General features: G+C 42.7%; 1 protein-coding gene across 4 annotated transcripts; it reads right to left on the minus strand.

The window, feature by feature from the left end:
• Positions 1–1744: 1744 nt before the first annotated feature.
• Positions 1745–13646, minus strand: LOC311126072 (BPTF-associated chromatin complex component 1-like). Of its 4 annotated transcripts, none has more exons than XM_084200098.1 (6): positions 13308–13646; positions 12495–12589; positions 11372–11473; positions 10588–10802; positions 10113–10217; positions 1745–2767 (listed from the first exon to the last, which is right to left on the minus strand). In XM_084200098.1, the coding sequence occupies exons 1-6, from the start codon at positions 13326–13328 to the stop codon at positions 2703–2705; spliced, it is 603 nt and encodes a 200-aa protein (XP_084056224.1). In that variant the 5' UTR covers positions 13329–13646; the 3' UTR covers positions 1745–2702. The 4 variants fall into 4 exon arrangements, with proteins under 4 accessions (XP_084056224.1, XP_084056223.1, XP_084056226.1 ...); XM_084200097.1 differs by having other exon boundaries at positions 10113–10220; positions 13308–13428; XM_084200100.1 differs by lacking the exon at positions 11372–11473 and having other exon boundaries at positions 13308–13634.
• Positions 13647–13892: the final 246 nt, after the last annotated feature.

Here is a 13892-nt window from a genome sequence, read left to right on the forward strand (position 1 = left end):
TCAACTGAGCTACATCCCTGCCGGCCATTCCCTCCCCTACCCTGGACGACGCTGGGCCAATTGTGCGCCGCCCATGAGTCTCCCGGTCGCGGTCGGCGGCGACAGAGCCTGGATTCGAACCAGGATCTCTAGTGGCACAGTTAGCACTGCGATGCAGTGCCTTAGACCACTGCGCCACTCAGGAGCAGCACATCATTACTGGTAGCTAGCTGCCCTGTCTCCAGTGTGTCTGGTGTTAGCAGCACATCATTACTGGTAGCTAGCTAGCCTGTCTCCAGTGTGTCTGGTGTTAGCAGCACATCATTACTGGTAGCTAGCTGCCCTGTCTCCAGTGTGTCTGGTGTTAGCAGCACATCATTACTGGTAGCTAGCTAGCCTGTCTCCAGTGTGTCTGGTGTTAGCAGCACATCATTACTGGTAGCTAGCTAGCCTGTCTCCAGTGTGTCTGGTGTTAGCAGCACATCATTACTGGTAGCTAGCCTGTCTCTGGGCTGCCAGTATGGCTTGTGCTACTAATGCCAGACACACACTTGTCTACAATACATATTTATTCACCCATCAGCCTGGAGCTAAAATGGCATCAATTGCTGTGTTCATATTCTGTATTGTACCACCATTATTTTACTCAATAGTGAATGTTTTTATCAGCAGAAGCCCTGTGTTAAAGTGGTATCATGCATGGTGGTCTTTTTTTTTTGTTGCATCATATTTTGGCTCTCCCTCATTTGAGGGTTGGTGTTAATTTGATTATTAGCAGCACATCATTACTGGTAGCTAGCTGCCCTGTCTCCAGTGTGTCTGGTGTTAGCAGCACATCATTACTGGTAGCTAGCCTGTCTCCAGTGTGTTTGGTGTTAGCAGCACATCATTACTGGTAGCTAGCTGCCCTGTCTCCAGTGTCTGGTGTTGGCAGCACATCATTACTGGTAGCTAGCATGTCTCCAGTGTGTTTGGTGTTAGGCTAGCTAGCTACCAGTAATGATGTGCTGCTAACACCAAACACACTGGAGACAGGCTAGCTAGCTACCAGTAATGATGTGCTGCTGTCTCCAGTGTGTCTGGTGTTAGCAGCACATCATTACTGGTAGCTAGCTAGCCTGTCTCCAGTGTGTCTGGTGTTAGCAGCACATCATTACTGGTAGCTAGCTAGCCTGTCTCCAGTGTGTCTGGTGTTAGCAGCACATCATTACTGGTAGCTAGTTAGCCTGTCTCCAGTGTGTCTGCTGTTAGCAGCACATCATTACTGGTAGCTAGCTAGCCTGTCTCCAGTGTGTCTGGTGTTAGCAGCACATCATTACTGGTAGCTAGCTAGCCTGTCTCCAGTGTGTCTGGTGTTAGCAGCACATCATTACTGGTAGCTAGCTAGCCTGTCTCCAGTGTGTCTGGTGTTAGCAGCACATCATTACTGGTAGCTAGCCTGTCTCTGGGCTGCCAGTATGGCTTGTGCTGCTAATGCCAGACACACACTTGTCTACAATGCATCTTTATTCACCCATCAGCCTGGAGCTAAAATGGCATCAATTGCTGTGTTCATATTCTGTATTGTACCACCATTATTTTACTCAATAGTGAATGTTTTTATCAGCAGAAGCCCTGTGTTAAAGTGGTATCATGCATGGTGGTCTTTTTTTTTTTTTTAGCATCATATTTTGGCTCTCCCTCATTTGAGGGTTGGTGTTAATTTGATTCATTGCTTTAGAAAAAAAATAGGGTATATTGTGTGGGAGTGTAAATGGACAGAGATAGTTTCACAACCATTTTATTACTGTATCCACCAGTATATTCAATTGTAAAACATTTTATTTTAATAAAGATTCCTGATTATTAAGAATATTACTGCCAACTACATTAGTTGTATTAAATTCAACTTTTATTCACCATAATTCAGCAAATCACACAGGTCATTTTATCATCACTGTCTTTAGAGAGAGGCCTCCTATACAAATATTTTTAGGGGAAGAAACTGAAGGATGAAGGTGGGTCATGTTTTGAAAAATAATGTTATTTGCCACAGTGTCATACAGAAAGGAAAATACTGTACACTAAACTCAGAATTTGTAACCAATTCCTATACTTTGATACGATTCTGAGTCCATAGCGACATTATCCAGTATGATTTTCAAATAGTTGTCTTTAGTGGTGGGTTTCATGAATAACTCAATGGTCCGGTATACAACGGTTTGCAGTTGTGGCACTGTCAAAGGGGCCTTCGCAGGGCTGCCTACATAAAGGAATATTTTTGACGATGGGGTACCAACGTCATAGTTAATGTATAGCCATAAACTAAGAGTGTGGCAATCTACAGTCCTTGGCCACTCGTATCTGCCTGGGCCACAGACTCACTGAACAGTGGCTTTTTGCATGGTACAAAAAAACAACAACATTATTTACATTCACCAACACATTCCTCATGCAAAGAGAAATTTGCATCTGAAATATTATTTCTGGCCAATAGCAGTGCACTAAATAGGGAATAGGGTGTCTTTTCAGACACACCCATAGAGATCTGCCAAAGCAACTCTTCTGAAGGATCTCAGCTGTTGTCTATAAGAGAGATGCCTGGGCTGCTCAAATTGCACCCTATTTAGTGCACTGCATTTGACCAGGGTACAATGGGCTCTAGTCAAAAGTGGTGCACTATGTAGGAAATAGGTTGCCATTTGGGATGCAACCAGAGACCTTCTGAAAGGTCAAAGGTGAGGTCAACGAGAGAGGAGCGGCAGGTCACTTGAGTTCATGATGAGGCCGGAGTCGAGGTTCAGGTTGTCTGTAGAGGAGAGCACACAAAAACACTTTCGTTGAAAAATAGTGGAAGAACATAGAATTTACTTTTTCCAGAAACTCTGTTACACAGTATAGTTTCTGCAAGATCTAAGTTGATCTAACAATTATATATATTCTAGATAAAGTTCATAGGAACATGTCAAATGAAAGTTAGGGTCTATATTATTTTTTAAATGACGGCATATATACATTCTTCAACCATTTTCCATCCCAGAAATTAGAATTAAGCAAAGGCTTTGATTTATGGTCAAACAGGTGGAAAAGGAGTCTTAAACATCTACCAGAAAAAGTCTTAGAAATACATCAAAACACAATGTTGAAGTAAAGACCCCTGCAACTAATATCAACACATTTCATTTGAGAAAATGTTCTGCCTTCTGTAAGTTTAAGAAACATTGCCTTGAAATTCCATTACCAAAAACCCATATACACTGAACAAAAATATATACGTTTTCATGAGCTGAAATAAAAGATCCCAGAAATGTTCCATACACACAAAAAGCTTATTTATCTCAAATTTTGTGCACAAATTTGTTTACATCCCTGTTAGTGAACATTTCTCCTTTGCCAAGATAATCCATCCACCTGACAGGTGTGGCATATCAAGAAGCTGATTAAACAGCATGATCATTACACAGGTGCACCTTGTGCTGGGGACAAAAGGCCATTAAAATGTGCAGTTTTGTCACACAACACAATGCCACAGATGTCTCAAGTTTTGAGGGAGCCTGCAATTGGCATGTTGACTGCAGGAATGTCCACTAGAGCTGTTGCCAGATAATGTAATGTTTATTTCTCTACCATAAACCGCCTCCAATGTCATTTTAGAGAATTTGGCAGTATGTCCAACCGGCCTCACAACCGCAGACCATGTGTAACCATGCCAGCCCAAGACCTCCACATCCAGCTTCTTCACCTGCGGGTTTGTCTGAGACCAGCCACTGGGACAGCAGATGAAACTGAGGAGTATTTATTTCTGTAATAATGCCCTTTTGTGGGGAAAAACTCATTCTGATTGGCTGGGCCTGACTCCCAAGTGGGTGGGCCTATGCCCTCCCATGGCTGCGCCCCTGCCCAGTCATGAGATATCCATAGATTAGGGCCTAACAAATTTAATTTTAATTGACTGATTTCCTTATATGAACTGTAACTCAGTAAAATCGTTAATTGTTGCATGTTGCGTTTATATTTTTGTTCAGTATATCTTTATGCCCGTATTTTTTTAAATGAAAGTTCACATAAGTAACAAGAAAGGGTAGACCTATCAATTACAGTGAGGGAAAAAAGTATTTGATCCCCTGCAGATTTTGTACGTTTGCCCACTGACAAAGAAATGATCAGTCTATAATTTTAATGGTAGGTTTATTTGAACAGTGAGAGACAGAATTACAACAAAAAAATCCAGAAAAACGCATGTCAAAAATGTTATAAATTGATTTGCATTTTAATGAGAGAAATAAGTATTTGACCCCCTCTCAATCAGGATTTTTTCTGGCTCCCAGGTGTCTTTTATACAGGTAACGAGCTGAGATTAGGAGCACACTCTTAAAGGGAGTGCTCCTAATGTCAGTTTGTTACCTGTATAAAAGACACCTGTCCACAGAAGCAATCAATCAATCAGAATCCAAACTCTCCACCATGGCCAAGACCAAAGAGCTCTCCAAGGATGTCAGGGACAAGATTGTAGACCTACACAAGGCTGGAATGGGCTACAAGACCATCGCCAAGCAGCTTGGTGAGAAGGTGACAACAGTTGGTGCGATTATTCGCAAATGGAAGAAACACAAAAGAACTGTCAATCTCCCTCGGCCTGGGGCTCCATGCAAGATCTCACCTCGTGAAGTTGCAATGATCATGAGAACGGTGAGGAATCAGCCCAGAACTACACGGGAGGATCTTGTCAATGATCTCAAGGCAGCTGGGACCATAGTCACCAAGAAAACAATTGGTAACACACTACGCCGTGAAGGACTGAAATCCTGCAGCGCCCGCAAGGTCCCCCTGCTCAAGAAAGCACATATACATGCCTGTCTGAAGTTTGCCAATGAACATCTGAATGATTTAGAGGAGAACTGGGTGAAAGTGTTGTGGTCAGATGAGACCAAAATGGAGCTCTTTGGCATCAACTCAACTCGCCGTGTTTGGAGGAGGAGGAATGCTGCCTATGACCCCAAGAACACCATCCCCACCGTCAAACATGGAGGTGGAAACATTATGCTTTGGGTGTGTTTTTCTGCTAAGGGGACAGGACAACTTCACCGCATCAAAGGGACGATGGACGGGGCCATGTACCGTCAAATCTTGGGTGAGAACCTCCTTCCCTCAGCCAGGGCATTGGAAATGGGTTGTGGATGGGTATTCCAGCATGACAATGACCCAAAACACACTGCCAAGGCAACAAAGGAGTGGCTCAAGAAGAAGCATATTAAGGTCCTGGAGTGGCCTAGCCAGTCTCCAGACCTTAATCCCATAGAAAATCTGTGGAGGGAGCTGAAGGTTCGAGTTGCCAAACGTCAGCCTCGGAACCTTAATGACTTGGAGAAGATCTGCAAAGAGGAGTGGAACAAAATCCCTCCTGAGATGTGTGCAAACCTGGTGGCCAACTACAAGAAACATCTGACCTCTGTGATTGCCAACAAGGGTTTTGCCACCAAGTACTAAGTCACGTTTTGCTGAGGGGTCAAATACTTATATCCCTCCTGAAAATGCAAATCAATTTATAACATTTTTGACATGCGTTTTTCTGGATTGTTTTGTTGTTATTCTGTCTCTCACTGTTCAAATAAACCTACCATTAAAATTATAGACTGATCATTTCTTTGTCAGTGGGCAAACGTACAAAATCAGCAGGGGATCAAATACTTTTTTCCCTCACTGTAGTTCGTGTTTTCGCTGATATTAATTTTGTTTATGTATTAAGTGATTAAAACTTGAAATTCCATTACCAAATTGGTAACGGAATTTCTGCAATTGAATTAGCTACAATGGGAAATCATAGTAGCCACAAACTACAGTTGGGACAGTAAAGAAAAGTACAGTATAGTTCAGTAGAGTTGAGCACACTTGAGTTGTGTACACTAATGTACTGAACTCTACTGTGTTGAGCTCTCCTGTGCTGAACTCCTGAGCTCTATTGTGCTGAACTCTACTGTGCTCTACTGTACTACACTACTGAACTCTACTGTGCTGAGCTCTACTGAACTCTACTGTGCTGAGCTCTACTGAACTCTACTGTGCTGAGCTCTACTGAACTCTACTGTACTAAACTCTACTGAACTCTACTGTACTAAACTCTACTGTGCTGAACTCTGCTCTACTGTACTACACTACTGAACTCTACTGTGCTGAGCTCTACTGAACTCTACTGTGCTGAACTCTACTGTACTGAGCTCTACTGAACTCTACTGTACTAAACTCTACTGAGCTCTACTGTGTTGAACTCTACTGAATTATACTGTGCTCTACTGTACTAAACTCTACTGTACTGAACTCGACTGTGCTGAACTGTGCTGAACTCTCCTGTGTGTGAACTCTACTCTGCTGAGCTCTACTGTGCTGAACACTATTGAACTCTACTGAGCTCTACTGTGCTGTGCTCTACTGTGCTGAACTCTACTGAGCTCTACTGTGCTAAACTCTACTGTGCTGAACTTTACTGTGCTCTACTGTACTACACTACTGAACTCTACTGTGCTGAGCTCTACTGTGCTGAGCTCTACTGAACTCTACTGTGCTGAGCTCTACTGAACTCTACTGTGCTGAGCTCTACTGAACTCTACTGTGCTGAGCTCTACTGAACTCTACTGTGCTGAGCTCTACTGAACTCTACTGAACTCTACTGTACTAAACTCTACTGAACTCTACTGAGCTGAACTCTACTGTGCTGAGCTCTACTGAACTCTAGTGTACTAAACTGTACTAAACTCTACTGTACTAAACTCTACTGAGCTCTACTGTGCTGAACTCTACTGAGCTCTACTGTGCTGAACTCTACTGAGCTCTACTGTGCTGAGCTCTACTGTGCTCTACTGTGCTGAGCTCTACTGTGCTAAACTCTACTGAACTCTACTGTACTAAACTCTACTGAGCTCTACTGTGCTAAACTCTACTGAGCTCTACTGTGCTAAACTCTACTGAGCTCTACTCTGCTGAGCTCTACTCTGCTGAGCTCTACTTTGCTGAACTCTACTGAGCTCTGTGCTGAGCTCTACTGTGTTGAACTCTACTGAGCTCTACTGTGTTGAACTCTACTGAATTATACTGTGCTCTACTGTACTAAACTCTACTGTACTGAACTCGACTGTGCTGAACTGTCCTGTGTGTGAACTCTACTCTGCTGAGCTCTACTGTGCTGAACTCTGCTGAGCTCTACTGTGCTGAGCTCTACTGTGCTCTACTGTACTAAACTCTACTGAATTATACTGTGCTGAGCTCTACTGAACTCTACTGTGCTGAGCTCTACTGTGCTGAGCTCTGCTGAAGTCTACTGAGCTCTACTGTGCTGAAGTCTACTGAGCTCTACTGTGCTGAACTCTCCTGTGTGTGAACTCTACTCTGCTGAGCTTTACTGTGCTGAACACTATTGAACTCTACTGAGCTCTACTGTGCTGAACTCTTACTGAGCTCTACTGTGCTGAACTCTACTGAGCTCTACTGTGCTGAACTCTACTGAGCTCTACTGTGCTGAGCTCTACTGTGCTGAGCTCTACTGTGCTGTACTCTACTGAGCTCTACTGTGCTGAGCTCTACTGAACTCTACTGTGCTGAGCTCTACTGAACTCTACTGTGCTGAGCTCTACTGTGCTGAGCTCTGCTGAAGTCTACTGAGCTCTACTGTGCTGAAGTCTACTGAGCTCTACTGTGCTGAACTCTACTGAGCTCTACTGTGCTGAACTCTGAGCTCTACTGTGCTAAACTCTACTGTGCTGAACTCTGTAGAGCTCTACTGTGCTGAGCTCTACTGAACTCTACTGTGCTGAGCTCTACTGAACTCTACTGTGCTGAGCTCTACTGAACTCTACTGTGCTGAGCTCTACTGAACTCTACTGTGCTGAACTCTGCTCTACTGTACTACACTACTGAACTCTACTGTGCTGAGCTCTACTGAACTCTACTGTACTAAACTCTACTGAACTCTACTGTACTAAACTCTACTGTGCTGAACTCTGCTCTACTGTACTACACTACTGATCTCTACTGTGCTGAGCTCTACTGAACTCTACTGTGCTGAACTCTACTGTGCTGAGCTCTACTGTGCTGAGCTCTACTGAACTCTACTGAGCTCTACTGTACTAAACTCTACTGTACTAAACTCTACTGAGCTCTACTGTGTTGAACTCTCCTGTGTGTGAACTCTACTCTGCTGAGCTCTACTGTGCTGAACACTATTGAACTCTACTGAGCTCCACTGTGCTGAACTCTACTGAGCTCTACTGTGCTGAACTCTACTGAGCTCTACTGTGCTGAACTCTACTGTGCTGAACTCTACTGAGCTCTACTGTGCTCTCCTGTACTACACTACTGAGCTCTACTGTGCTGAGCTCTACTGAACTCTACTGTGCTGAGCTCTACTGAACTCTACTGTGCTGAGCTCTACTGAACTCTACTGTGCTGAGCTCTACTGAACTCTACTGTGCTGAGCTCTACTGAACTCTACTGTGCTGAGCTCTACTGAACTCTACTGTGCTGAGCTCTACTGAACTCTACTGAGCTGAACTCTACTGTGCTGAACTCTACTGTGCTGAACTCTAGTGTACTAAACTGTACTAAACTCTACTGAGCTCTATTGTGCTGAACTCTACTGAGCTCTATTGTGCTGAACTCTACTGAGCTCTACTGTGCTGAGCTCTACTGTGCTCTACTGTGCTGAGCTCTACTGTGCTAAACTCTACTGAACTCTACTGTACTAAACTCTACTGAGCTCTACTGTGCTAAACTCTACTGAGCTCTACTGTGCTAAACTCTACTGAGCTCTACTCTGCTGAGCTCTACTCTGCTGAGCTCTACTGTGCTGAGCTCTACTGAGCTCTACTGTGCTGAGCTCTACTGTGCTGAGCTCTACTGAACTCTACTGTACTAAACTCTACTGAGCTCTACTGTGTTGAACTCTACTGAATTATACTGTGCTCTACTGTACTAAACTCTACTGTACTGAACTCGACTGTGCTGAACTGTGCTGAACTCTCCTGTGTGTGAACTCTACTCTGCTGAGCTCTACTGTGCTGAACACTATTGAACTCTACTGAGCTCCACTGTGCTGAACTCTACTGAGCTCTACTGAGCTCTACTGTGCTGAACTCTACTGTGCTGAACTCTACTGTGCTGAACTCTACTGAGCTCTACTGTGCTGAACTCTACTGTGCTGAGCTCTACTGTGCTGAACTCTACTGTGCTGAACTCTACTGTGCTGAACTGTGCTGAGCTCTACTGTGCTGAGCTCTACTGAACTCTACTGTGCTGAGCTCTACTGAACTCTACTGTGCTGAGCTCTACTGTGCTGAAGTCTACTGAGCTCTACTGTGCTGAAGTCTACTGAGCTCTACTGTGCTGAACTCTACTGAGCTCTACTGTGCTGTACTTTGATGTCCAAACTTGTGAAACATTGACATCTATGATTGGTTCAGATTTGGTCCGGACCAACCAAATTTGGTCTTGTTTGCTCATTCAAATAATAGCCAGTGTGTAGAATAATACCCAGATATGCAAAGGAGGATATTGCATATTTATATCTTTGTATACCTATTTAGGATACATCACAATGAAAACAATGACATTCATATCCATAATTATGCATTTCTGTGTAGTACAGATCAGAGAACCATGATGAAATTCCGTTACCACAATTCCATTACAGGGTGTAAATCCACTTCACTTACTGTATTTCTATAACTAAAAGAGACTTTTTCAAAGTCAATGTCTCATGTCATCGCTGACGCCCCATTATTTCTGCAGACATCATTGAATCTTAATTCGGAGCAGATATTTACGAATTTTTGGAAAATGTGGTCGCATAAAGAGGGAGATTTTACCGAAATTCTGTTACCAAACTTTGCATCTGCACAGTTCTTTCAGTAAATGTGTTTTTGTAAAATGTTCAGTCGTTGTGCGTAGAGTTGTATGGTTTGTTAAACGTTGAAATCAATGTTTTTTGACTCTGCAAAATTCCTTTCCGTGGAATTGCCCTACAGTTTTCTGATACAGTAATAGATTGGTATTGATGAACAGTAGCCTAATTATTGGGTTCCCCACAATCAGTCAATAGCAAAGGCTGTGCATTACCACGATCAGTAGTAGTGAATAGTAGTAAAGAAGGCCGTTGTCTCTCTCACCCTGATCGAAGTTGAGTTTCTTGGAGTTGGATCCCTCTCCCAGTCCCTCTATGTCCACCAGGTCAGAGTTCACATCAGAGTCATTCAGAGCACTCAGGGTCACGTCTGCTGGAACACGTTATAACACATAGGCAAGAAGAGAGGATGGGATGGTTAGCTAAATGTAAAAATGCAAAAATCTTTGTTTGAAATATGATATGGACAAGAAAACTAAATATTTTCAGTTGAAACGATTTAATTTGATCTGCATGGACTTTTTCCCCCACACATTGAAAAACAATACATCAGTATTACACTTTGATAATATGTCAATAATGGAGGTTCCCACACTTCATGTCTTCATTATGTGCCCTAAAATGTATTTCAGTGTGTCTGTGAAGAAAGGAGTGTGAATAAAAAGCATTGCCAAGATGGACATGACTACAAAGCTGATTGATTAAATGATTCCTTCTTCCATCCATCCATCTCCACTCACCTGAGGTCTTCTGTTTCTTCATAGCGGGAGGAGCCACGGTCACGTTGCCCTGGAGACCTGCCGGCACGACGACCTGAGCAGTTGGCACAGCGATGACAGTTGTGGTAGCCGTGGTGACAGCGGTCTTCTTCACTGTCTTCTTTGGGGAGTCGGTGGAGATGGGCATTCCACTCTCGTCATAAAGCTTCCTCTTGACTGTAGTTTTAATCTGAGCCCTGAGAAGGAGAGACGAGGTGGGAGGTTAGCGGTGGTGGTGGGGATTCAACCAGTAACCTGTCATCAAATACTTTAAAAAGGTAAACCCTCATGATTTGATACAGATCTTTAGCACTAGTAGACAGACAGTACAATGGATGTGTGGGTATAAAAAATGGGAATGTGATATTTTAGATCTAGTGATGGTTTTAGCTCATCAGGGCTTGTGTCACTGATAGACCATCTTCCTATTGCTTTAGAGCTAGCTACCTTAAAATATCTATCTGACTGGACACCACTCAGACGTGAAGTGTTCAATGAGAGAAAGACACAAGGGGTAAGACAGTGAGACCGGGTGAAGGAGAAAGATAATAAATGATATATGAAGAGGGATGTTTCTTTATTAGATATATTTTGTTGTATTATTTGTTATACTACTTTGATATTACTGCACTGTTGGCTAGAGCTTGCAAGTTAAGCATTTCACTGTACTTGTGCATGGGACATATACAACTTGATAGAGGCCACTAGGAATGAAAAGAGGGAGAGAAAGGAGAATATTCTAAGAAGAGGGAGAGTGTGTCCTTACACGGTGCGCTCCTTGATGACAGAGCTGAGAGAGTTCAGGTCATCACCAAATCTCACCACGGCCGATCTCAGCTGCTCAATCTCAGTGTCCGTCCATTTAGCTCTGCAACGACACACAGGGCGTGTTTCAGATCCACCAGGCTACATTGCAGATGGACTGCACAGATTGCAGAATCCCTTACCTACAAATCACCTTGCATCCTAAATAACTACCCATTATGATTTGTAGATCAGTCATTATGCTCATGTAACAGTGTTGCTTCCATTCCTCACTTTGCCCCAACCTTGAACACATCGACATCAGTCACCCACGAAGCATGGTTACCTAAGGGAAACAACTACTTCAAGGTCTCAAAGCGAGTGACGTCACCGCTAAAAAGCTAGCCATTTCACACCGGTTACACTGTCGGTGATCAGCAATTGATGCTCTATTTCCTCATCGTCGTTCAGAACCCCTCAGACTGAGAGGATCACCTCCACCACCCAGTGACTGAGAAAGGGTGGACGTGGCGTGGGTGGGTGTTGTGTGCTTCGTGGTAATGACGCAGCAGTGTTTCCGCTGAGTGTTTTTCTTGGCAGGGATATTCCACAGAGCACAGCTAATGAATCAGAGAGTGTACTACCAGTGACACAAGCCCAAAAATGACCAAGTCGTGGTCAGTAGATAGACAGACTTCTAATGTTGACTAGACTTAGAACTCTACATAGGCCAATCGATACAGTTCTTTATCTACATGCAACTTGGTGTGTGTGTGTGTTAGGGTTGGGCGATATTTGGGGACACCTCTTCTACGATACGCTACTCCAAATATCCAATATAATCATTTTGCGCTGCTAATGACTAAATTATTACGGACTGTGCAATTTTTGTGTTTATTATGATATTATAGTCGTATTCTCAATAAATGATCTTCGTATGGCGAAAAAATATGACTTAATTCATTTAGACTTCATTTTCAACATAATCCTAAAGCCTAACTGATAAAACTGCACAGTTTTGAATTGTAAAGTTCAAATAGTCTTGCACTTCACAATATATCCTCAATGTCAAACATCACAATATTTGGTTTAATCATGTATCTCGGCCCAACCCTAGTGTGTGTGTGTGTATGTGTTGCCCTCACCCTGCAGGGCTGGAGTCAGAGACGGGGTGCAGCTGCATGGTGAGCTCACCCAGCTTGGTGAAAGCTGCTCCTGCTGCTGAGAAGATCTCTCCAACCTGAGACATGAACCCAGAAAATAACTTAAAAACACAAATACCTTTTGAATGATCCTATTTCCTCTTTTATTTTGAGGCAGTAGCTGAGGTTGTTTGGAGTACAGTACACCATGTGTCAGGGTTGGGGTCAATTCCATTCCAATTCTCTTCAATGATTTTGAATGAGGAACATTTTTGAATTGGAATTTGGTTTACTATCTGAATTGACTGGCCTTGAACCCAACCCTGGTATGTATGAACGACTGTATGACAACTGCAAGGCAAAACCTGATGGCATATTATATCAATACAGGACTTGTCCATCTTTTACTTGTTTTGTATTTTGTACGGCTCTAATGCAGAATTCATGTTTATTCTAAGAGGAGATAATTGATGAGGGGTTTCTGCACCGTGCAGACAGCGCCACCATGTGGTGGCTTATATACACACAAAGGACATGGACGTGAGAAAGAAGTGCATACATGCCTACTTTGCCAAAACTTTCATTCAGCCACGTCCTTGGTGCTTGACTTGTCATAAAACGAATAATGTATTTTCAAAAGAGTTTCCTTGGTATAGCAAAGACAGTAAAATACATATTTATCTTTGGAATAATTCTAGCTGATGTTTTACACAGGTACCAATTCAAATTAGCTTGCTATTTTGAACATTAGCTAGATGTTTTTGCAGTATCTTGCTAAATAACAAATATATATAAATAGGGCTAAAACCAACCTACCTTCGTTGAGGCTGAAGTCATTTTGCTTTTTGAAGTTGCTGATCTGATTCAGATTTTCCAAGAAAGAACACTGTTTAGAGATGCTAACTAACGTAGCTAGCTAGTTTAGCTAGCTTGCTTGCACTGCAGGCTGGCAAAACAAAGGACAACTTCGTCCGCGACGCGTCCTACAATATTGATATTCGTGTCTGCAATATGCTAATGGTTTCAGTGACTCGTTACATTTTAGTAACAGAGTCCGTGTGTTTTGTGTGCAATAATCAGCAATTTGTACATACAATTAAATAAATAACACACACAAACGACATCAATAGACAAACGGAAGTCCTAACGTGCGCTGGTAAATTCCAAGCGATGATTGGTCCAAAATTCCCTCAATGTATTCACGATTGGTCCAAATTCATAACTATGTTTCAATTTTCTGTATCCCCCTTTTAAACATTGTAGCGAATAAAGAAAAATAAATATTGGAATGTCATGTTATCGTATAACAGTGACAACATATTAACATTAATTGTGGTTTCAAAAACGTTATAGCTACATTTCAACACAGTTATTAAGGGTGCGTTCGTAAATTCACTCTGG

This window comes from Coregonus lavaretus (genome assembly GCF_964263955.1).
Source record: "Coregonus lavaretus genome assembly, contig: HAP1_SCAFFOLD_731, whole genome shotgun sequence".
Classification (NCBI taxonomy): Eukaryota; Metazoa; Chordata; class Actinopteri; order Salmoniformes; family Salmonidae; genus Coregonus; species Coregonus lavaretus.

What these genes read in the sequence shown, in the direction of transcription:
- LOC311126072 (XM_084200097.1), bottom strand. Translation starts at nt 13,328, where the DNA reads ATGACTTCAGCCTCAACGAAG. An exon ending in TGACTTCAGCCTCAACGAAG is followed by an intron (nt 12,590 to 13,307) that starts GTAGGTTGGTTT and finishes TTCATGTCTCAG; the next exon opens with GTTGGAGAGATCTTCTCAGC. An exon ending in TCTGACTCCAGCCCTGCAGG is followed by an intron (nt 11,474 to 12,494) that starts GTGAGGGCAACA and finishes GTGTCGTTGCAG; the next exon opens with AGCTAAATGGACGGACACTG.